At 43.6% G+C, this 23,660-nt stretch overlaps 1 protein-coding gene across 6 annotated transcripts in view; it reads right to left on the bottom strand.

The window, feature by feature from the left end:
• SGCD (sarcoglycan delta) overlaps window positions 1–23,660 on the bottom strand; it is a 555,521-nt gene that overhangs the window by 119,783 nt on the left and 412,078 nt on the right. For all 6 annotated transcript variants that reach the window (XM_075068197.1, XM_075068194.1, XM_075068199.1 and 3 more), the window contains one exon: window positions 14,836–14,937. In XM_075068197.1, the coding sequence (XP_074924298.1) occupies window positions 14,836–14,937 (102 nt within the window). The remainder of the gene's footprint in view (window positions 1–14,835; window positions 14,938–23,660) is intronic.

The following is a 23,660-nucleotide window of genomic DNA, read 5'->3' as shown; positions in this document are numbered from 1 at the left end:
GAGGTTGTGGAATCTCCATCTCTGGAGATGTTTAAGAGTAAGTTAGATAAATGTCTATCAGGGATGGTCTAGACAGTATTTGGTCCTGCCATGAGGGCAGGGGACTGGACTCGATGACCTCTCGAGGTCCTTTCCAGTCCTAGAGTCTATGAATCTATAAGAGTAGAATCTATGCCATTTCTGTGCTGTCTGAACACTCATACCACTTTGCAGCAACTCCTGGAGACTGCATATAAGAGACAGCTCAAAGGGCTGATGAAATGCCATGTTGTTACAAGCTAGCAAAGTTTGATGAAGACTGAGGTCATTTCATCTTACAAACTGCCAAGGATGAAATCAACACAGGTTTCAATTCAGGACACATCAACAACAAAACAGCTCAAACAAGCCACTATATTAAAACTAAAGTAGTAAGAACTTTACTTTTCTTGCTTTTATTTACAGTATGACGACAGGCCCCTCTAAAACTGCCTACTAAAAAAAATTGCCTGGACACCAGTGGCTGTCTTAGTTCTATAGTGCCAGATGCTGATCCCTGCTTAGGCCTTTTGGAGTCAGCCAGGATGTCTTGGTATTTAAAGCAACTATTTTTTTTGAAGTGTATTATTTGGCCACCCACATGTGGTTTCACTTGAGTTTACAAGAGAGCAATGATTTCACTATAAAGAGAAGCTATATTATTTGCAGTTCTAGGCCCTGAACAATTATACACTCATGCTTCTAAAACACCACAAAACCTCCCAAACTTGAAATATTAACTTTCACAAGAACAACAAACGGTCAACAGACCCCTGAGTAGACAAAATCCAAGGGAAGGAAAACAGAAAAAGAACTGGGAGTCCCAGGCGGGGAGTTATGCCTGTTCCCTCAGACAAATGCCACTATCTTATTCCCCAATCAATTTGATTGCCAGTAATTTTATTTATTTCTCTCCCTTAAGGTATAGATGTTTTACAAGGCTCCTCTTTACAAAAAACACATCTCAATCTTCAGGCATACCACCTCAGGCTGTGATCTTGTCACATCTCATCAACTAGAAAGAGTTCAGCCTGCTTAGCATTTGGGTAGGAGACTTGCAAGCAAAAGCCAAGTGCTGAAAAGAGAGATGTGGGCGATTCAGAGAGGGACACTTTTCCCTCTGGATCAGTTGCTAACCAGTTCTCCTTTTTAAATACAAGGGGTCTCTGTTCTGTTAGTGCTCCTGTCTTTCAGCCGAGGTACAGAACTGAGATCCTAACCGCTGACACTTATTAAATATATGATGACACACCCACTGTCATTTACAACAGGGTATCCAGTGGGGTGCTCTATTCTCACCCAGGGAGTAAAAGAACTGCAGGCACAGTATCAAAGCTGTAGGTGCCTAAGAAAGAAAGAAAAAGCAAGCAAGCAAGCAAGCTTTCTGGGATCCTTTGAAATGGAAGGTCATTTGCACTCTCACAGCTTTACTCTACAGACCTGAAGACTCTTGCAAATGGATTTATCTGTCATGTTAAAAGCCAATTTTAAAAAGTCAATGTTTGAAATAAATGCCTTCAGTCAACCCTGTTGATGGGACAGTATAACAAAGAACGTTCTGAGGAAGGTTTCCACAGAGTGACTTTAAGGTTTGCAATAGTATTTAGGCAACATTTAACGATACAACAGGGAAAGATTGCTTTTGATGGCTAGCACTGGTGTCTCTGGAGAGAGGCCTCTTTTGAAATCTGTGGGAAGAATCTCTTGTGCTGGATTCTCTTTATTATTCAGCTCCTCTCTTTATTACTCTATTTGCATTGTCTTCTTTTCTGCATCTATTTCCCCTCCCAAATGAACAGGGTTAAAATCTCCCTGACATATTAAGTGCCGGCAGCCTTTTGTAATTCAGAACCAGGCTTGTTTGCCCTCTGATCTGTTCTGTTGCTTTTCTTCTCCTGTCCTTTTCGGGTTCTCTGTATCCAACCTTGCAGATTTAGCTCCTAATGCCCTGCGCCTTGGTTTAAGTTCCTTTCTTCCTCTCTATTGTTGAATTGTTTCCACACAGTCCGGTTATGGAGTTGTCACAACTTGTGGGTCTCTTGTCACAACTTGTGGGTCTCCTGTCACATTATCTCTAATCTGTTGATAATTAAATTATGGTGGTTTATTTTACACAGCAAAGTTCTGGACATACAAAGAAACACAACGTTTGGAAAGGGGGTTGGTAAGGGAAGCCTAGAGAAGGGGTTCTACCAGGGGCGGCTCTAGGCATTTTGCCGCCACAAGCATGGCAGGCAGGTTGCCTTCGTCGGCTTGCCTGCGGGATGTCCCCAGTCCCGTGGATTCGGCGGCACACCTGCGACAGGTCCGCCGAAGCCGTGGGACCAGCGGACCCTCCATAGGCATGCCACCGAAGGCAATCTGCCTGCCACCCTTGTGGCAACTGGCAAAGCACCCCCCGTGGCTTGCCGCCCCAGGCACGCGCTTGGCGTGGTGATGCTTGGAGCCGCCCCTGGGTTCTACCACTCTGGCATGCTCCCTGGCTTCACCAAACCCCTCTAGGGTGGTCTGGCCGGCTCCTTTGGAGTCTTGCCCCCAATCCCCAGGGGAAAGAAATGCAAATGAATTTAGCCCAAGGCTGCCTTCTTCTATACGCTATGGTCCCCCAAACGATCTATGGTACCTATATGGCATCCATCGCTGTAGTATCTGAGTGCCTCATAAGAGCTCTTCATATTTATCATCACAACACCCTGTGAGGTAGGTAAGTGCTGTTATCTCCATTTCACAGATGGGAACTGATATCCTGAGGGATGAAGTGACTTGCCCGAAGGTCACTTGAGGCATCTGTGGCAGAGTGGGGAACTGACCCCACGGACCACCAAGTACTCTAACCACTGCACCATCCTTCCCTTTCTGAAGCTTCCTTTCTGGTCTCTTTGGAGGAGAAGTTCTGGGGACAAGGGTAGAGGTAGTCTGCACATGTTGTGCTATCTTGGGGAGCCCGGGGGAGGGATCTGGTGGCAGATGAAACTCAGGATACTTGGGAAGCTGTGGATTCAGATGGTGGCACCTCCATCTTTTTCATGCAAGGCAAACAGTGTCCCTGTCCTGATGGAAGAATGTGAGTTGAAACACGTAGACTTTTCTCTCCCCTGTGTAGGTTATGCCCATGCAGAAGAGAAATGGGGCCCTACTTCACTGCTAAGTATAGTTATTTGTAATCAGTCATGGAAAATCAACTAGCCCTTTAAGCATAAAGGTTACAAGCAAAATCAAATATAACCAGATATAGGATTGTAAACTAGTCAAAACAAATTAACAGGCTATATTTTGCCTCAAAAGTTTGCATATGAAGATCAAGAACAAAACAAACAAAAAATGGTTCAATGAAAACTGTCATTTTCCGAGAGACATTTTTTGACTTAAACACTTTTTAATGTGTTATTTTTAATCAGTTTTACACTAATGCTGCTTCCCATGTGAAGCAGTGTGGTCCAGCAGATGGAGCACTGATCTGCCATGTAACCTGGGGCAAACCACCTCACCTATCTGTGCCTCTGTTTCCCCTTCCATTTTGTCAGTCTTATTTGCCTACTAGACTGTAAGCTCTTTGGGGTAGGAATCTCTCTTACTGCATGTTCATACTGAGCCCCACACAATGGGGCCTCAGTCTCGGTTGTGGCTTCTGGGTGCAGCTTTAACGTAAGTAATAATCATATTGCCTGATCCAACAAAACACTTATACCTGTGCCTAACTATACATGTAAGTAGTCTCTTTGACTTCAGTGAAGCTACTCATATCCTTAAATTATGCACGTGCTTAAGTGTGTAACTGCAGAGAGACTTAACTCACTGATTCACTTGCAGACCAGAGTCTATGCCCCTCTCCTGTCCCACCTGGACCCACAGTCTTGTCTTTTGACCACAGTACCATATGACATATAAACTGTCCAGATACTGTGCATTTGCATTACAGCACTGTTCCTCTAAAACCAGAATAGAACAACGTTCCTTCCTGAGATGTGTTTCCAGATACAAGGACAGATTGGCCAGGAATATTCAGTAGATTTCTAGAGACTCTGAGATTCAGACCATTTGCTGACACTGAAAATAACTCTATTCCACCCAGGACTAGGAAGCACAAATGAACACACAAAATGCTTTTTCTTTCAAGGACAGCTAGTCAAACTTTTTCAAGTATCTCAAAGGGTTTTGTTCAAAGGAGTGAGAGTTCAGGATGGTTCTTATTTTATCCTAACTGTGCCCCTCATTTCTGAGCTCTGATTTCTATCCCTCAGGGATCAGCAAGACCTGTGTACTTTTTACTGCTGGCAAAGCAGTTGATAATGAGTGCCAGAAAAAGTCTGAGGCCTGGTCTACACTACGCGTTTAAATCGATTTAAAGAGTGTTAAATCAATTTAACGCTGTACCCGTCCACACTACAACGCCCTTTATATCGATATAAAGGACTCTTTAAATCGATTTCTGTACTCCACCCCAACGAGAGGAGTAGCGCTAAATTCGATATTATTACTATCGGATTACTGTAGTGTAGGACGGAAATGACATTATGGCCTCCGGGAGGTATCCGTCACAGTGCACACTGACCGCTCTGGACGCAATCTGAACTCGGATCGCAGTGGGCAGGTAAACAGGAAAAAGCCCCCCGCGCGAACTTTTGAATTATATTTCCTGTTTTTGCCCAGCATGGAGCTCTGATCAGCACGGTGGCGCTGCAGTCCCAAATCCAAAAAGAGCTCCAGCATGGACCGTACTTGGGGGGCGGAGAATACTGGATCTGATCGCATGTATGGGAGACAAATCTGTTCTATCAGAGCTCACGTTACGGAACCACGAAATGCCAAAAGCGTTTGGAAAAAAATCTCCAGGGCTACACATGCTGCGTTGACAAGCGTAACGGCAAGCCAGAGACTCAAAAGGACGCTAATGGAGGGAGGGGTACTGAGGACTCCAGCTATCCCACAGTCCACAGCATTCTCTGAAAAGGTATTTGCATTCTTGGCTGAGCTCTCCCATGTGCCTGTAGTTCAAACACAGTGTTCCGGTGGTTCAGGAATAGCCTCCTCAGTTTACTCCCCCCCACACGTGAAAGAAAGGAAAGAAATTCATTTCTTGACTTCTTCCTCATGTCACCTATGTCCTACTGAATGCTGCTGGTAGACGCGATGCTGCAGCAGTGAAGCGCAAGTATTCGCTCCTCTCCCCTCCCGTTGGCAGACGGTGCGCAGTAGGACTGGTAACGGTCCTGACTGATACCCGATGGTCCTATGCATGCCGTGACTAGTTGCTCAATATCTAAACTTGGCCTGAGATGAGGCCAGCCTGGGGGCGCCTGGCTAAAACACAGAACAAGGAATGATTCCTTGGTCACTCCCAGTAGATGGTACAGAAGGCTGGTAACCGTCTTCATCATAACAACTGGGGGCTGAGCTTCAATCAGCCCCCTCCCTTTCATGTGTAAAGAAACGATTCTGTATCCGGACTGCCTGGACTGTCATAGCCGTGGAGGCTGGCTCCCTCCCCCATTAATTCCTGCCAGGACTATCATACACCGAGATGAGCTGCCTCCCCCCTCAATTTTATCGTCACTAAAAACTCCTGCATTCTTTTGGACTTCATGACACAAATGGCGGGGACACTGCCATGGTAAGCCAGGAAGTATTGGGGGAGGGGGAAGCGACTACCGCGGTGGTTGTTGCAGGGGCACCCTGTGAATACTGACACGGCAGCAGCTGTTGCTCTCTGATACAGCTGGTCCTCTAAGTACACTTTGCCCATATTCTAGGCTGGACTGACTCTATTTTTAGAAACCAATAAAGGAGGATTGACTTCGGGAAGTCATTCCCAGTTTGCTTTTGTGCGCCCCGGCCGATCTTCAGCCACCGGGCACTTCATGATAGCAAGCTAGACAGTACAAGGGGGAATAACCGTCATCTCATTGCCAGTTTTACTCCAGCAGTAGACGGACAGAACGACTGGTAACCATCTCTGCTATGGATGCGAAAAGCAAAGTGAATGCTGCTTTGTGACGTGGCAGTATCGCCTCTGTCCGCGGCATCCAGTTAACACATATAGGTGACTTTAAAATAAAAAAGCTGAACGGGCTCCAATGGTATGCCGTGGCTTATGGCGTCTGCCCAGGCATCAATCCAGGGAAAAAGTCGCGCGAAAGGATTGTGTCGCTGATGTTTTCCGGAGGAAGTGTTGTGCGTCATGGTCAAGGCTTAACGTCGATTTCTGAAGCAGTTGATTGTGGGTAGCTCTTCCGTAGCTATCCATAAGTCCGCAGTCTCCTCCGCCCCTTGGAATTCTGGTTGAATCACACTTATCTTCCGCGGTGGTTCTGGGTAAATTTTATTCAAGTTCCTTCCTTCCTCCGAGCCGAATTACTGTGCCTAGTGTGGCCACATGAAATTGAATTTATAATATCAGTTTTATAAAACCGATTTTAGCTAATTCGATATTATCCCGTAGTGTAGACGTGGCCTGATTCTCTTTTCCTGTTACAAAGTAAAGCACTGAACTAACGGTGAATCTGGCTACATCTAGCTGAGTCTGGTGATGACAGTGCAGTTTGATGAATCTGATTATTGTTTTGTAATATGTGCAACTCTGCTATTGAGACAGTTTTGATAGAAAGAACTGCTGGGGGAGCAGTCTTTGTCCTCTGAAAGGAGAGCAGGAGGTTTTTCTATGACAGCTTTCAAAAATATCACAGCCTAAGGAAAATCCATAGAAAATATGATTATATTTCCATCTAATCTCCGTACTTATTTCTATTTGTCCAAATTTCCATTTGTCTACGTGTCTAACTTCTATCTATTCACATTCCTCTAAGCTCCATCACTCTTTAATGTTAAGTAATACAGAGGCTATTTTTACATTCAAGTACATCCAAAGCAACCAGCCTCCTGTTTGTCAATCTAGATGTCTAGACTTAATAAATCCTTAAACTCTCAGTTTTTGCCCTTGAGAGAAAGAAATGCAGCATATTGCAGCAGCACAGGTTGTCTTCTGAGCAGCTCTGAGACTGACTCAACTCTTTGTAAGGGTTGCTTCTCTGCGACTTTATGGTTTGGTGAGATGCACCCAAGCTACAAAATTCAAGACTTCATCTCAAAGTATAAGATTCAAGGGTTTGGTCCCATTCTGTCTCTATCCAACATCCAATCCAATTTCTCTCTTAACAGTCACTCCACCCAGTGCTACTAACTAAGCATTAGGTAGCCCAAATACTCATCTGTCCTATCTACAGACAAATCATATACTCTAAGAGAAATAAACAGCTTTTGATAGGAAACAGAAGAGAGAAAATAGGCAGACCTAGGAACGATGTATTGCTTCTACAAATTTGCTAAGGAAAAGGAATGAAAAGATAGCAGAGAAAAGTGATAGGCATGGCACCACCTCTGTTAATTTACAAAGGGGTTAACACATGATTGCCAGACACTAGACACGAATATCTAGTATTAAAATAAATGGCAGGCATTAAAATAAAGTCCAATCCAAGTCCAAACCAGTCACTGAAATAGGTTTCATTCTGTTCAGCAACTTTCTCATTTGCTTAAAAATAAATATTTTATGTCCTTTTTTTGTAAGCATAAATTAAATCAAATATGTATTTACTTTTCAGGATCCCTGAAACAACTCAAACAACTCAAATGGCAACATGAGATTACCTGGTTTTCAGCTTAGTTCCAGAGGAAACATAATACCATCACACACTTCCACACAGCTAATGGCCTCTCCCCGGTAGAGGCTCAGTAACAGACCTGCTGAGAAGTTCAGTGGGTCGAGGTTGAGACACAATGCAAAAATCCATGAAGTAGTTAGCACCAAGTCCTAACTTAGCAGCTGGCCCTTAGGATGTGGTGAAAGTCCTTAATTTTATAACCACAAAGTTCAGACCAAAAGGGAAACAAAACCAAAACCCAAGGTTGTCACATTTCACTATACTAGAAGAATATGAATCAGCAAAATTGTGGGAGTTGTTTAAGAAGTTTTCCTTCTGTCTCCTCCTCCCTGATGCTTGACTTTTGCGGACGTTAATTAACTCTCTTCAATGGAAAGAGAAGGCACTGACTAAAAGTGGTCTATTCAGCTTATAAATTCAGATACTTCTGCAGTGGTCACAGCAGGTGTTTCCTTGCTGTACAACACACTAGCATTAACGCAACAGAAGTACAAACACATTGTTCCAAGTGTTTGTTTAGAGGTGTGCCCACTATGAAAATACAGACAGATGCCAAGGTAGGTAGCCCAAGTTGGCACACTTGGTTGACTTTAATAGGTGCTGACTATGCTGCTCATATTGCATGAAATTAAAAAGCTTACAAATGTTATGAGCCATTACCCTTCCATTTAAGGGAGCTTATGACATGTTAGCAACATTTAATGAAATTCTTTTCAAAATGCTTCAGTGAGACTTTACTTTGAAATGTAACCCATGGAATCATTTCAGAAAAAGATTTTATGGAAGAGCTTCTTCTCTGTGTCTTTTCTGGGAACTTGCACAGCATTAAAAAGAGCGACAAAGCCATGTAAGAAGTCCATTTTTCCCTTAGCACATGCATGTAACTGCCAGGGATGGCTGAGTCACTGCAGCAGTTGAATAAATGAAGAAAGGGGAATCTGCAAAACGAAGTGTAAGTCCAATGCCACGTTCAGTATTCCTTCAGCCAACATCGACAATTCTCTTGAAAAATCACATTTTGGAATGTTTTGACCAACTCTGGTATCCATTTCGGACACTGTTTTCACTGTAGCTGTGAAGCCATCTTAATCATCCAGCTCTTCAGCAGGCAGGGTGTCCCTGTGCCACTAACTCTGTTCTGGCCCCAGCAAACAGACTGAAGTTCCATTTTGTGGACTTCACTACTTAAGAATGGAAATGGAGGTGGAGGCGTGAGGGGCATATACAGCTGATGGCTGTGCTGTCTTCTGCACAGCTGAACATGCTCCACACATCATGGCAATGAGGAGTCAGCATCAACTGCTGGTGCTTGTGCTGAGCCAACACTTCTTGCAATTCACATTGCTGCTGCATTAAATGCTTCCGTCTGTCATGTTTGTGCTTCTGGTTGCCTGCTCTCTACCTCGCTGATAGCTAGTGGGCAAGCAGGACTCTGAAATGACTGAACAGGAAGAGATAGTTGGAGTGGCCTTGAAGCAAACACACACACACAAATGAGGATGCTGCGTATGTTTGATAGCCTCAGTCAAGGGAGCGGCTGTGAGAAGGGCTCACTTCGTTAGAATTGGTAATTCGCCATTTTGTCTGTCAAGGTTTCTAAATAATATTCTGGCAACTTCTGCTGCCTGACTTCTACTGAGACAGGCAGCAGTCGGCGGACTGTGTCATTGCAAGGGACACTGTACTTCAGACTCAGTTCCATGGCTTTGGGATTCATCATGAGAGTCCTGACTACCTAAGAGAATGTATTTCTTCTCATAAGTCACAATGGCTGCTGAGACACTTCTGCTGATAGCCCCTAGATTTAAAGATCAAGCATCTGACATGAAAGCACTGTCAACAGAGGGCCCTCAGCACTTATGATTGACCTGTCAGAGTACAATGCAAGTTTCATTTATTCTCTTAAGAGTTTGCTTCCCATGTCCACACTGGAGGAATTGCTCGCTTTAGTGTAGTCTGGGTGGTGGAGGAGTTCAGGGATTGGAAGTGGTGAGGGAATTGATGATTTAAGGGCGAGAAATTAACTTTTTTTTTTTTTTCCTTGCATTGACTTCATTGGATTGTTCATGTGTTTAAATACTTTGCTGGATCAGGGCTTTAATCAGTAGGAAACTAGATCAATATCTTTTTCTTGTCCTGTAAATACTAAGAAAGGAAGATGATACATTTTCTGCAAACATGTTCCTTTTGTGTGAGCTATCTGAGCTTTAACTGAAAGGCTAAATTCTAACTCCACAGCTTGACTGCAGAAAGTTGCAATTATCTCGCCATCTGCACTTGCCTCTCATTGTGGGTGGACACTACTTTTTAATCCAAATTAGTATTTTAGTGCTCATAAATATGTATTTTTGGCTCTGAGGCAGGTATGTCTCACTGTGGGTGCATGTCACAGTTTAGTTCCACATGTATATTTTACTGTTTAAGAATGTGCAATTTTAACTTTGGAGCAGGTCTGACTGCAGAGCAAATAATATTAGTCAATGTCTGGATTATGGAGCTTAAACCACCTCTCCATTCCAAACATGTACACTATGAGACAAGTCATGTGCAAAATAATGATTTATCAGCCTGAAAAACTTCCTTTATGGTTTGTATCATTGAAATGTTGGCCTAGGGAAGAGTGTTTACTAATGAAAACAGAATCATTAATGGCAATGGAAAATGCATGAAATCACATTGTATGCAGCTGCTATTTAAGATACTGTATTGACAACAGCGGATTGAACTCTAGCAAAAAAGATAGCCTTTGTCAGTTCCAATCCTACAACTGGATCTGCCATTGTGGACTCCCATACCATGCAGATTCCTATTGCCGGATCAGGCCCAGATGTTAATATTGGGTCTCATCCTGGTCCCACTGAAGGCAGTGGGAGTTCTAACAGTGTTATCTTCCATGGCCCTGACCCTGCAAGCTCCTCTGAACGGGCGGACTTCCACTGACGTGAACAGGACTATGCACAGGTAGTGCAAGCCTCCCCCACTAAACAGCTTGGAGGATTAGTGCCCATAGCATCCTCTGAAAATAAAAATCAAGATGGCAGCACTAACCCTTTTGCTTTCAAAATCTGCAATTAACTTTTTAGGAATAGTTTAAAACGGTTTTAAAGATTGTTTTAAAAAAAAAAAAAAAGGAAAGAAAAGAACTGTGTTCCCAGGGCAGCAATGAAACTGATAAAATAGAATCTGTTAAATACTTCATAATACCAAACAAATTCTGCCATCATTTACACCAGTGCAACATTGTTATGTTTTAGGGTTGCCTGGGTGTCACTAAGGGGAGACAAATGGACACTTTTTTTTTCCCTGTGTGAGGGCTCAATCCTGTAATCCAACCTCTTGCCAGGTCCGATCCACCTGCACAGAGTCGCAGCGAAGCCCATGGGGGTATGAGAGTCGGCCTATATGGATATGATTGCAGGGACAGGGCCAATACTTTTATAATGCATAAGTCCTGACCCTGTAAAAACACACTTTGCTCATATGAGTACTCCTGTTGTATTCAAGGGTATTACTCGTGTAAGGAGAGTTATGCACATGCATAAATATTTGCAGGGATGGCATCTAGTTTTCTACATATAAACTAGAAATGATTACTGTAAAAGACAAAATCATCACTTGTTTTAAATAACATAAGCCGAATTGTCTTTACGTCTTGAATAAGGATTTGTGAATCCTAAATTCAGGACATGGGAAGATCTTTTCCTGTTTTCTAATGCTGATTATCATCTCTCTAGTTGTCACATGGTTACTCAGCCAAGTCTATACTTGTATTGTGTAACCTCAGCACATGATTTTATGTCTGTTATTATCAGGCAGAAAATAAACCACATTGCATACCAAACTCCCTTATATATTGTCTATAGACATGGAAGTAGAAAACCTCAAACCAAAACAAATCATTTGCATTGAAGAGGGCTAAAGCTTAGCTTAAAGGAAGTTTCAAGGAACCTGCCTATTAACAGCTCTTCTCAAAAGAGGTATGAAATTTTCACTTTTTAAAATTCTAGTCAAATCAAACCAACAGCAGATTGAGACCACAAAAAAAACAAAAAACAAAAAAACTGTTATCACTGCTTTCCAGCACATAAAATTAACACTTGTGATCTTATGTGCAACCTTCACTAGAAGTTTTATTTGTCTTATTTTAAAAGGTAAGCAGATGCTTCACACAATTGTTCACAATAAATTATAACTGTTGGTAAGACAGTAACATTTTGAGAGCAACAATGAATCTGGGCTGCAGAGGGGCTTATAGATGACCCTTCCAATTTTTAATAATCTCCATAATTTATGTGCAAGTAAAGAAATGAAAAGATACCTAATGTGCCTTCTTGGCGAAGTACAGATCACTTTTATTTACTCAGGCAATACTTCATGGTCCAGTTAACTTCTTAATTAAAGGCAGCAAGATGTCATGTTGCATGCAAGTGGCATGGAAAATACTGTTTAGTGTACAGTATGTGCAGCAGGGAGTTGAAGATGCTCTGCTCACTTCTGGAGAACCTGGGGCATCTTATCATTTCCCTTTAAAACAAGGCTAAAGGATGCACCCATTACTCTAGCAAAATTAGTACTAGCTTCTCAAAATTACTTCTAGAACAGCCTCAGTGTTCACGAAACTGCCCGTGATGCTCTGATGCCCAGTAATATACTGACGGTATTTCATAAAGGCTATCCCACAAACATGTCTCCCTTTGATCATGAGAAATCACATGCATCAATGTTAGGGTGCAATTTCAGTGGCATGACCTCAATTGTGGGACACCTTTCCAGAGGCGATCAGACTGAACTCAACCACTCAGCACAAAGGGTGAGGGGCAGCAGGTAGCCAGTTACAGTCCCCTTATTCTGAAACCATCACAGCTGCTTCAGGGTAAATTAGAGCAGCCAAAGGGTTCCTGTACACCTTTGGGGTTTGCCTTCTTCCTAACCCATGGGTTTTCCCCAAGAGGGGGCAAGCTGGCCCCACAGTGAAAATTAAATGCATCTTTTAATGGAGAACTTCTGCTATCTTTAGGCCTGAGGCTCTGATTTCTAAGGAAAATGTAGATGCTTTTAATCATGATCTATGATGGAATTAAAGATGCATCTGAGAAGGAAAGCAGTGGCTGATGAATAATAGAATCATAGAACCATAGAACATTCAGGGTTGGAAGGGACCTCAGGAGATCATCTAGTCCAGCCCTTCTCAAAGCATGGACTGAGGCTACCATCAGTTATCGAGATGCATTCCTAAGAAATTTCCACAGGGATTGCCTCGTTCTATCCACAGAGAGAGAGAGATTCATAAGGATCAGGAGTTCTCTATGATTCACCCATGTGGTCAAGTGGAGAACTGGCACAACTTCACTGAGATCATGGGAGTGCACCTACTCTCATCACGAGTCTGGCCCCATGATCTCTACTACATACATATAACACTGGATTGATTGTGTAACTATGCTACTAGATGAAATTACACTGAAATATCATTCTCTATCTTCTGCTGTACTTCATCTACTATAAATAACCATAATTTGCAAGTCTGTTGAGCAATAAATAACACCATTAGCTAAGCTAGCAGACTGCACTCTTAGACTGTTTACTAAAACACATGAAAATATTATACATTAACATAGTCCTGGCATGTTTTATTATTTACCATTATTTAAAGTTCTTGTCTCTTACACTTTGCATTTTTAAAACCACATTTTGCACTAGCGAAAATCCTAAGTAACTCAATGGTAATGGAGTTATTATTGATTTTCAGAGATGCAACTGAGAACTGAGTTTAGCACTTAGTTTTTACTATATCCCTCAAGCTCAGTAATTGGTAATGCATTTCATTTTGAAAGAATGCTCTGGTTAGATCAGAAACAAGCTACTGCCGGTATATAGAAGATTATAGTTCTGGTAATTTAGAAGTACTTGCATATATTCCAAAAGTATCACCTTGCGCAGCAAAGTCTCACTTGGACATGGCGAATCAAATTCAGAACCCTGGCATAAGAAAGCACAATTTCACTGAAACCAGAGTTGCACCTGCTGAACACCAGGTCTGAATGTGGTCTGAGAGTTGGAAAGATCTGGGTAATTTTTGTGCTGGCTTCCCTACATGCAACTCCAGGGGAAGTCAGTGGAGTTGTTCATGTGGGAAAGTTCCATACAGATTGTTAGGCTGATCCACCACTCACTGAAGTCAGTGGAAAGATGCTCATTGACGTCACGGGGTTTCTGATCAGGCCCTTTGGATTCACAGCTAAAGTCTTCTCAGAACAGCAATATAATGGAAGGAGGGAAAAGTCCACTATGGAAGTAACATTTCCACAGGATTTGTATTACAAGATCACTGAAACGTAGAGCTAAAGCGATGTTAATATTTAATTAGCTATCTGCCACTGTCATCAAGTGGGAAGTTGCTATCCAATTCAAATTAACATTTCTGAACAGGAAACGGGATGTATGATGCCTTCCATAAAGTATCAGTAGGGAAACAGAAGTTGAATATAACCTATTCAGTCTTCCAAAGCTGCTTATGCCAAACAAAGTTGCATGAGGATGGTCAGAAAGAGCTGACAGTAAATTAAATTGTACCGTAAAGATGCTGCTATTTTAATCACACTTGAGTTCCTCTGGATTTAGACTTTTATTAATTTTCCCACATTTGCTGTTAGTTTTAGCTGCATGTAATTACAAAAATTGCTGAGTCCTCAGCACCTTGCAGAATTGAGCCCACGGTAACAAAGCGTTTATGGAGACTAATCATGGCTGAATTAGACCCATATGTATTGATCACACATCTATGGTCTCAGGCAGTATTGATAAACTGCAGGGTGGATTTCACAACTATCTGCCATTTCTCTACCCATGAAAAGTGAGGAATTCTGCATTGAGGACTTATTAACACGTGTCCTACATCAAAAGGAGGAGAAAAGCCTATCTGAAATCTTAGATGTCCTGGAAGCACTTTATCTGCTCTTCAAACAACACTGCCTTCTCCTCAGGCAAAAATACATGTAACTACACAACAGACACGCTACTGGCTCATTTCCCAAAGCCTTGCATAGTGTAGCCAAGCTAATGTATAGATGTGAAGCGGCTGGGTGCCATTGTTACGGATATGTTTTCTAGTGTTTAGAGTACAGACGTGATCATTCTTTTGCTTTTCTGGATAACTTACTGGTCTGGACCGGATTTCTTTGGCGTAGAGAGGTTTCAAGAATTCTGAATCTCCTTCTAGCTTCAGACCTTTCTCTGTGATTCTCAGGTTCCCCATTCCATCCTGAAATACACACACACGCACACACAAAAAAAGCCCTATTAGCTATGATTTTAAATACCCGAGTGAGGCTGTCAAAAACTGAAACAAAGTTATGGTTGTTTTTTCCTGGGCAGAAGAACATGTAAAACACTGGGAGGCATTGCATAATGCAATTACTTGTATTATTCTTTTAGCTCCATTTCTGTGAGAAAATTCTATTCCAAGCAATCTGCAATGCCCCCTGGTAAACCATTTACACAGATGAAAGATGCCCTTTTAAGCTAGTCATCTCTGCTCAGAGACAGAGAGATGATAAGGTGACATTCTGTGTTAACATGAAACTGCTCATTGTAATGTGTCCGTATGTTGATACTACCTTTCCACTCATGATGAGTTCACATACAGAACAAAAAGACATTAATTCTTCAGTTATTAGACTAGTAAAAATGAGGTTTAACTTTATAAAAAACAATTTCAAATTGCAGCAGTTGTAGTTATGTGCTTATGTTACTTTTGCCACAGCACTGTAATTATGTGCACTATGTAACAATCTCTCTCTCTCATTTTATACACGGTTCAGCAAAGGCAATGCAATTCTTTGGCTTTTCCCTGAAGTTATAAACAATAGTGAGAAAGAAAGCTATTTAAAAAGTTATGGAAAGTACTTTAACAGTGTCAAATTTTGTATGAGTTTTTCTCAAACCTTTTATATTGTACGACAGGAATACAGATGCATCAAAAGAAAGCAGAATAGGTTTACATTAACAATATTTTACCTTTACCTTTTGAAAGTTGTGTCATTTGTTCAGAGAGGTGTTTAGTTTAGTTTAAGATGTAATTACCTGAAAAAAGTATGTGTGGGTGCGGGAGTTCGAATTGCAAAGATAAGTGTATCAGCTAAGAAAATACACACACGCTGAATGTCATTTTCAATATTCAGAACAATACTTAAGTTAGCAAGTAGCTGCTTTGGTTGCTGAGATAAAGCATATGGCTGATATTTGCAAAGTTGCTTAAGAGATTTGAATGATTAACTCCTTTTTAAAAGTAATGGAAATTGCTGTCCAAACCTCCTAAGTGGCCTTGAAAATCTTAATTTAGGAGATCTAGAAAGTTTGCAATATCTCACCATTGGTTAGTCCCCAGGTGATTAAGCCAATTGGGAACTGGCAGTTTCCTGGGGTAGATAAAAGGTAGTGATGGTGGGGAATTCCGGGGGTTGCTCTACTGCTAGAAAGAAGAGTTTCTGGCTGCTGGGAGGTGTTGCCAGGTGAAGACCCTTGCCTGGCATATGTTCTCCACTGATCCCACCTCTGGCTGCTGCTGGTTCTGCCTCCGCCTCCTCCCTCAGATGAGGCACAACAGAGGGATGGTGGCATCCTTTCGGTTCCTTCCACCTGGCTGGGACCAGCAGGGTGATATACGGCCGAGAGTTGTACTGAACTCGTAGAGGCAATTTTTTGCAGGTGGAGCTCACCTCTGTTTTTGCAAACCTGGCCCTGGGTCTTGCAAGGGATAATAAGACCAACCAAATTCCTTCCATAGGGAAAAAATGCCAATAATTTGAACCTCTATTTCAACATATTCAGATTTGTTATTTGATCTATGGGAAGCTCCTGCCTTTTCCACTAAACATCACAAAATCCCACTGATAAGGCAATAAACTAGTGAAGTAATGCACATTCCACCCTCTGCTCATTCAGATTTGATCTTCATAGCTATCAGTCCTCATCTTCTCTCCAGCATAGCATTGTAATGCGCTCCTAGGCTCCAGGCCTACTCACATGATAGCTGCACACCATCCCCAAAGCTCCTTGTGCTTAGATGTGAAAAATCTTTTTGACAAATGGTGTGAATTATTGGCTGAAGGCCTCCAGCAGATGACTACAAATAGTCTATTTCCCTTAGAAATTGTTTAGTTGTGTGTTTCCAAGATGTAATGAAATGTCTGACAAACTATAATAGCAAACAAAATATGTGTCAAAATTCTGTATGAGGTTTTTCTTATGGCTTTTATACAATGAGACAGGTACACAGATGCATCACAACACAGCAGAAATGGCCCAAGTTAAAAACATTTCATCTTAGCTTGGGAGAGAAAGTCAGATCTTTTATTAAGACAGGCTTTTTAGGCTCATTTAAGCTGTAATTACTTGAAGAAAAAAGATGTGGGGGGGATTGTAAATATAAATGTATAATCAAATACCACATTTAAATGCAATTTCAAAAATTCAGAACTATTCTCAAGTTTGCAAAGCGCAAGGCAAGTAGGTTTACGTTGCTGAAGCCAAGTTCTGAAGGCTCTACAGTTCCTTAAGACTGTTCCCCGCAGAATGGAACAGAGCCTAAAGTTGCTCTGCCTAGGGCTGTCATTTACTGCTCAGTGTAAGGGGAGGGCTGAGAGAGAACAGCTGGGGGACAAGAACGGGGAGGGTGGTGGCATTTGTGGTGTGGGAAGAGAGGCCATGACAGATGTTGAAGAGGAGGGTCCTGAGGGTTACAGGTTAGGCTGGCCTCAGGAATTTGGGGATCAGCAATGGTGGAAGAACTATACTGATCTTTAAATATATCCATTGTCCTGGGTCCCCCTGGAATTCCCATGGCATGTTTGGGTCTCTTGGGATGTGGTGCTGATCTCTGAACCCTGCTAAGCAACTCCTCCAGGAGAGAAGACTTAGACAATCCAAGCAGGCAACATCTACTCTGAGCTGAATAGTGTCTTTCAATTAAGCTGCATGAAACGGAACACTGCTGTCCATTTTCCCCTTCTCCCGCAACTCCCAGCCATCTTCCTCCCCAGCAACGGATTGTGTATTCATCTGACAGCCCAAGAGGGGTGATTGCTACCAAAGAAGAAGGGATAGTGCAAAATCCGAACAGATTTGTATGAATTAATGCAAGATGCAGAAGGAGACATGATTTTAGAGGGATAATATCAAACATATAGTACAAGCGTGTAAATGTCCCAGCAATGCTGTTTGGAACGACATAAACCAAGGTTGCCGTTTGCCAGGTGTTTCTGTATTTCACTGAGGTGGCGATTAGAGGTTTTTCACATAGCTGCTGGATTTTGCAGGGGAATGGGGAAAGAGACTCTCTACCAGAATAAGATTTCTTCAGAACAAAGCCAGGCTCAGGGCTGTGAAAATTAATGCTAGCATATCATTTAGAAATAGAAACTGTACACAGCCTTTGAAAAGAGCCATATGCTGAGAATTGTATTGATTGTTTGAAGGGAGGGGAATGAGATACGTAATAAAGTGCAAGTTCCTACATTCCTTGTCCCGGGAAAAATGCTGGCTTATGGATTCTGAGTTGTTGTCGATGGAGAAGGGAGTACATTTATCTTAAGCAGAAGTATAAAGAAAAATGAGTGAAATATGATTAGGTTTGCACTGAAGAATTCAGATTAAATTTCGATAGTGGCATGCTCTGCTGTTCTGAGTAAGCAGGAATTATTACGGTTGTCTGCAGAATCTGCTGTGTTCAAGACTGGGAGAATTTGTGGCTTCTCCCCTAAAAATCCCCAACAATGGAAGGGGGGTGGTTATGAGACCTGGGCTGCAGGAAGGTGTATGGTCGGGTCTTACCAGCCACTTCTTGCTCTGCCTGTGGCAGACTCGGCCAGTCCTCTTTATGGTTTCCCTGCGCTGGGCTGCTGCCCATTGATGTAACCAAGGGCCCTCTTCATTTTCCTGCCATCCTTTGAGACATTTGCAGCCTGGTTGTCAGACTCACCACAGGTGGGGAACCGGCCCCTCAGTTGGGGTCAGGCGGCCTAAGGTAAGTGAAACCTTTCAGACCCGATGGATGAGGCAGCTGCAGAGCACGAAGCACGAACTTCTCCTTCTGCACCCTCTGGCGGGGACACAGAGCAGAAGGAACACAGCCTTGGCTTCTTCTTTGGACCTTTCTCCGCCAGCCTCAGAACCTGTCATCTGAGCAGTCGAGAGGGGGGTGGGGGGAAGCACCCTATAGCTACAGACAGATGATAACTCACTCTGAGAATCTGTGGACCCAGCCTTGAGAGAGAACTGCCCTTTGTAAGGCTAAAAAGGCTCTACAAAACGTTCCTGAAATAGGTATTTCAGTGAGGTTACACATGCTCTCAGGAGTTTCACAGTGCAGCCTCCTCTGTTTTCATTTGGAAAAGCTGCAGGACATGCAAGCTGGTATCTTCCATGAGCTTTCCAGCTTAGTGCTGTAAGGTCAGCCATCTCCAAAGAGACAATCCTGAACTCCGCTGTCTAGTGCCTGACATGGTTATTCTATAGGCATTGACAGTGACGCTCACTCCCATGGTATATGTTTTCTTACATCTCTGTCCTCTTGTCTCCGTTTCTCTCCCTGCTATGTTTCTCTCAGCCTTTTTCACCCGAGTTCCCACCATGCAACGCTCATCGCCAATGCCACGCTTTGATACTTTCACCGAGCCCCAATTCAGTATTCTTCCTCTCTGCATCTCCCCCTCTCCTTGCTCCCAGCTCCGCCCAACTCAAAACCCCTGCACATAGATACACTGCAATGTAAACCCTGGGTTAGTAGAACTCAGATGAGCAGACCCTGGGTTGCTGACCTATGGCTAGAGCGTCTACACTCATTTGTAACCCCAGGTTAGGAATTGTTGGACCAAGTCCCAGTCTGTGGCTCCAGTGTCTACACTGCTTTATGCAGGCCTCAGTCCAACCACCAATATATCAGACTTCCTCACACCATTCCAAAATGTAGCTGCTCCTGCTCTTTGTTTCTGGTGCAGTATGGGAAAACCTGACTGTCCACCACACCTGACTGTCAAAAAAGTTGGCCTATGGGGATTGTGGGATACTTTTGTGGGATTTTTGACAGAGCAGGAGTCCACGGGGGCTGAATCTACACTGCTAAGCAATAGGGCTTGAATCCTGGGGTCCTGGTTTGACTCAGGCTCGGACCTTCCACCCCCAGTGGGGTCCTGGGACACTGGGTTCAAGCCCTGGGTTACTGTGATTTGTGTGTAGGCAGAAGGTGGGTTAGGTTTGAGGTTGAATTTGAACCCTTGGCTTACACTGCAGTGTAGACATAGCCCAGGTGGTCTAGGATTTGATCCAAATCCATTGAAGCCAATGGAAAGACATCTGTTAATGTCATTGGCCTTTGGACCCAGCCGTTAGCGTTTAACTCTAAAGGTGGCACTCCCAATAAAGGCTGGCTCCTTCTTTTGGTGAAGTCATGGGTTACGGCTAAAAATACAAATGTCATCCTATCAGTTTCAAATAAAAAAAGCAAGTCCTGGCAGGCAGTAGCTTAATTAATATAAAGCCCAGTTTATGTTCCATTAGAAAACAATTAAATAACTGTGACGATCATATAAAGACACCAAAATACATCTATAAAATATAGTTAAACGTTTTTTGTGAAAGACTGGCTAGTGTGACGTGTTTTTAATAAGCATGTTAACCATGGTTTAAAAGACACTTAAAATCCATACTCCACTATACTGAAGATATATAGAACCAAACCTATAAAAATTCATGGACCCTTGCTCAGTAGCAAGCTGGCCAGGATGAAAAAGACCTTGACTTCTCCATTAAAAGTTATGTCTGTAACAAATATATATCCTTATTTGCCCTCTATGAGACAGCCTGACATCCCTTCCCTTGGGAGATACAAACAGTGTAACACTGAGTGATAGTGAGTGGCCGGGACAGTCCCGAAACATACATTTCAAGTCCCAGTCTGAATGACTCCAGGAAAGCATTTCTTCTGGATTCCTTGAGGCACTGCTCTGCACCTGCCCAAGGCTCAGGGGCAGCACCAGCCTCTTCCCAGTGGGTGGGTGGGGGCTGACCATGAGGCCCTACCTGCCCCCTGTTCCTCCTCTTCACCCCAGGCCAAAAGCCAGAGCCAGGCAGTAGTAAGTACTGCCCAGGGAGCCTGGGCTGCTGTGGGGAGCCCCAGACTCTCCATCTGCCGTGGGTGATACACCCTGGGGGCAGGTACATGGCCCAGGGCTGCTCTTGAGCACCCTGTCCCGCCCCGCCTAGTGCAGGTGGAGGATCCAGGGCTCCTCACAGGGGTCCGAGCTCCCTGGGTGGCTCTTACCACTTGCCTGGCTCTGGCTTCTGGCCTGGCCAGGGCCTCAGGGGGAAGAGGAGGAGCAAGAGGCAGGGCCACGGGGTGGGGGGGCTCCTGCATGCGTCCTGTTTTTGCATTTCGAAAAGGTGGGCACCCTAGACACGTGCTACATTGGCTGGCAGTGATGATTATGTATAAGTTTTCTTTGAAGATTTTCAGATGTAACCCTGGGGTGCCTGTTCAGTATACTTACTGCAGTTGTGTCTTACGTCAAATTTTGTAATGAGCCAGGAGTGCAAGGTCCTGATCAACTAAATTACCAAAGCACAGATATAGTATAACTGACCTCAAAGGGAATACTCAGATGCTTAAAGCTAAACACATGTAGAAGTGCTTAGCTGGATCAGAGCTTAAAGGTCCATTAAAGTAAAAAAATGTAGTAGCTGCACCTATCAGACTTCAGTTCAAGAAAGCATCATGATACAGGATAGCACTTAAGCAGGTGCTTAAGTGACACTGAAGTCAATGGGACTTAAGTATGTGCTTAAAGTTAAGCACATATTTAAGTGCTGTCCTGTAGAGGGTTGCTTTGCTGAACTGAGGTCTAAAATAGGAGAAACAAATGTATAAGCAACAGATACAGACATGAATGTATACAGCTATCTGGAAAACAGCAGGAAAAACAAACTGCTTGGGCAGTTTCAGTTATAGTTTTGGGTTTTTTTGGTTTTCATATTTCCTAGTTTTCAGTACGAATGACACTATGCTGCTGGCACTTGTACAAGAGTTGCCTAGAACAATGGCTTTGTACTGAAATCTCATTTCACCATGCTGACCCTTGGCAAAAACGAGGTATTAGATCTTGGGTTACCTAGGGAGCTGGTGGAATCTCCTTCCTTAGACGTTTTTAAGGTCAGGCTTGACAAAGCCCTGGCTGGGATGATTTAGGTGGGGACTGGTCCTGCTTTGAGCAGGGAGTTGGACCAAATGACCTCCTGAGGTCCCTTCCAACCCTGATGTTCTACGATTCTATGATCTTTTCAACACCGCTTGCTTTAAATTGTTCAGTTCTTCAGTAGGGTACAGTGAAAACTTTCACATCTATGTTATCATCTAAACCACCTTTCTTTTTATATGATGCCCTCTAATGGGCAGGCATAAAAAATTATGTGCTGCTGCTGACTGCTATGTAGTAAAATGGGATGGTGATGGTAAAAACCTGAATTACAAAAATGTCAATTCAATGTTGCTGAATGAGAAAGGGTTTTTATTAGCTTGAAAGGAGCTCAGTTTAACAACCAATTACAAGATGATGGTATTAGTGTAGGAGAAAGACTCTATATTGCTGATATCTATCTGAATGTTAAGTTTCTTGTGGACCTTGTTTGGAAAGGGAGAGCTGAATTTCTAGTTAAAGTCTTAAGTTTTGTTTTTTTATTTTTTAAGGCTATGCATTTTTTTTATAGTTTGTTTTTAATTTTATCTTTTTTAGCTGAGGGATTTAGTCAATGGAACTTCCTATCCACCGGACACTCAGCAAAGACAGATTTTTCTGCAGTAGAAATTTGGAAGTTGCTTTAGACACTCTAACCTGGACAGCTATTTTCACAATAAAAAGGTTATTTTCAAACTGGACTTGGGTGCCCAAAGAACATCGACTTCCAAGGGGAGCTAGAGGCCTTTGTAAAATCTCGCCTCAACAAAATAAATAAAGACGACTTTTTCTTCTATAGTACCTTCCCTTTGCAGATCTTCAAGCACTTATGAATGAACTAATTCTCACAACCCCCCTGCGAGGCAGGGATTTATTACTCTTACTGTTCCTATTCTACAGATGAGGTATAGGGAGGTGTAGCGAGGCGGTGTGGCTCCCCTCCTCCACAGGGAGGGTTGAGCCCCGTCAATCATCCCCCAGGGCGGAATCCCTGGGCGGAAGTCCCGCCCCTCAAAGGGTCAGGCGACGACCTGGAAGGATAAAAGCTGGGCCTCAGCCTTCAGTCAGGCCCCAGCCGCCGCCGGGAGCAGACGTGCCTGCCGGCTCTCGTCACTGGGAGGGAGGGTAGCCCCCTCCATCTTCCCAGCGGAACTTGCGGAAGCCCCCTCAAGGCACGCGACCAAGTATAAGCGCCCGCTTAGTTGGATCTCAGCTGCGGCCAGAGAGATGGGGACGCCTTTCCGCGCGAGGCTGTCCGATGCTACCGGACACGGTATTCCGGCTTTCTGAATGAACCGCAGCAACAGCCTGAGGCTGCTGTACTCCAAGCTGCCAGCCCAACTACGGTCTGGAGAACTGGACAACCTGCCGCACCAGAGGCACCCGAATACTAGCCCGGTGGAACATGAGGTGGCGACGCTGCGACGAGGAGAGCGAAGGGGAATGGAGAGTGCCAGGCGCTACTACATCAGGGTGTCAGAAGGCCCGAGCCAATATCGGTGTTCGGTCCAGGACCCCTGACTTCTTCAGTGTGTTTCGACCCGGACCCCACTGCCTGCCTAGCCAGCGCCGCACCAGGGCCGGAGCTGGAATCGCGGAGTGTGGGCCTGCTTACCCCTGCAACCCAGTAACCGTACGCTTTGCAGAACTCCCCTCGCCACTCAAACCTGACGACAAACCAGAAACTGTGGGACCCCAGTTACTGCTTCTCCTGCCCAAAGGGCCGAGCTATTTACTGGTTTGGCCCGCCACAACCATG

This window comes from Chelonoidis abingdonii, chromosome 7 (genome assembly GCF_003597395.2).
Source record: "Chelonoidis abingdonii isolate Lonesome George chromosome 7, CheloAbing_2.0, whole genome shotgun sequence".
Taxonomy (NCBI): Eukaryota; Metazoa; Chordata; order Testudines; family Testudinidae; genus Chelonoidis; species Chelonoidis abingdonii.
The sequence above is the reverse complement of the archived record's forward strand: the minus strand, read 5'-3'. Positions and strand labels throughout refer to the sequence as shown.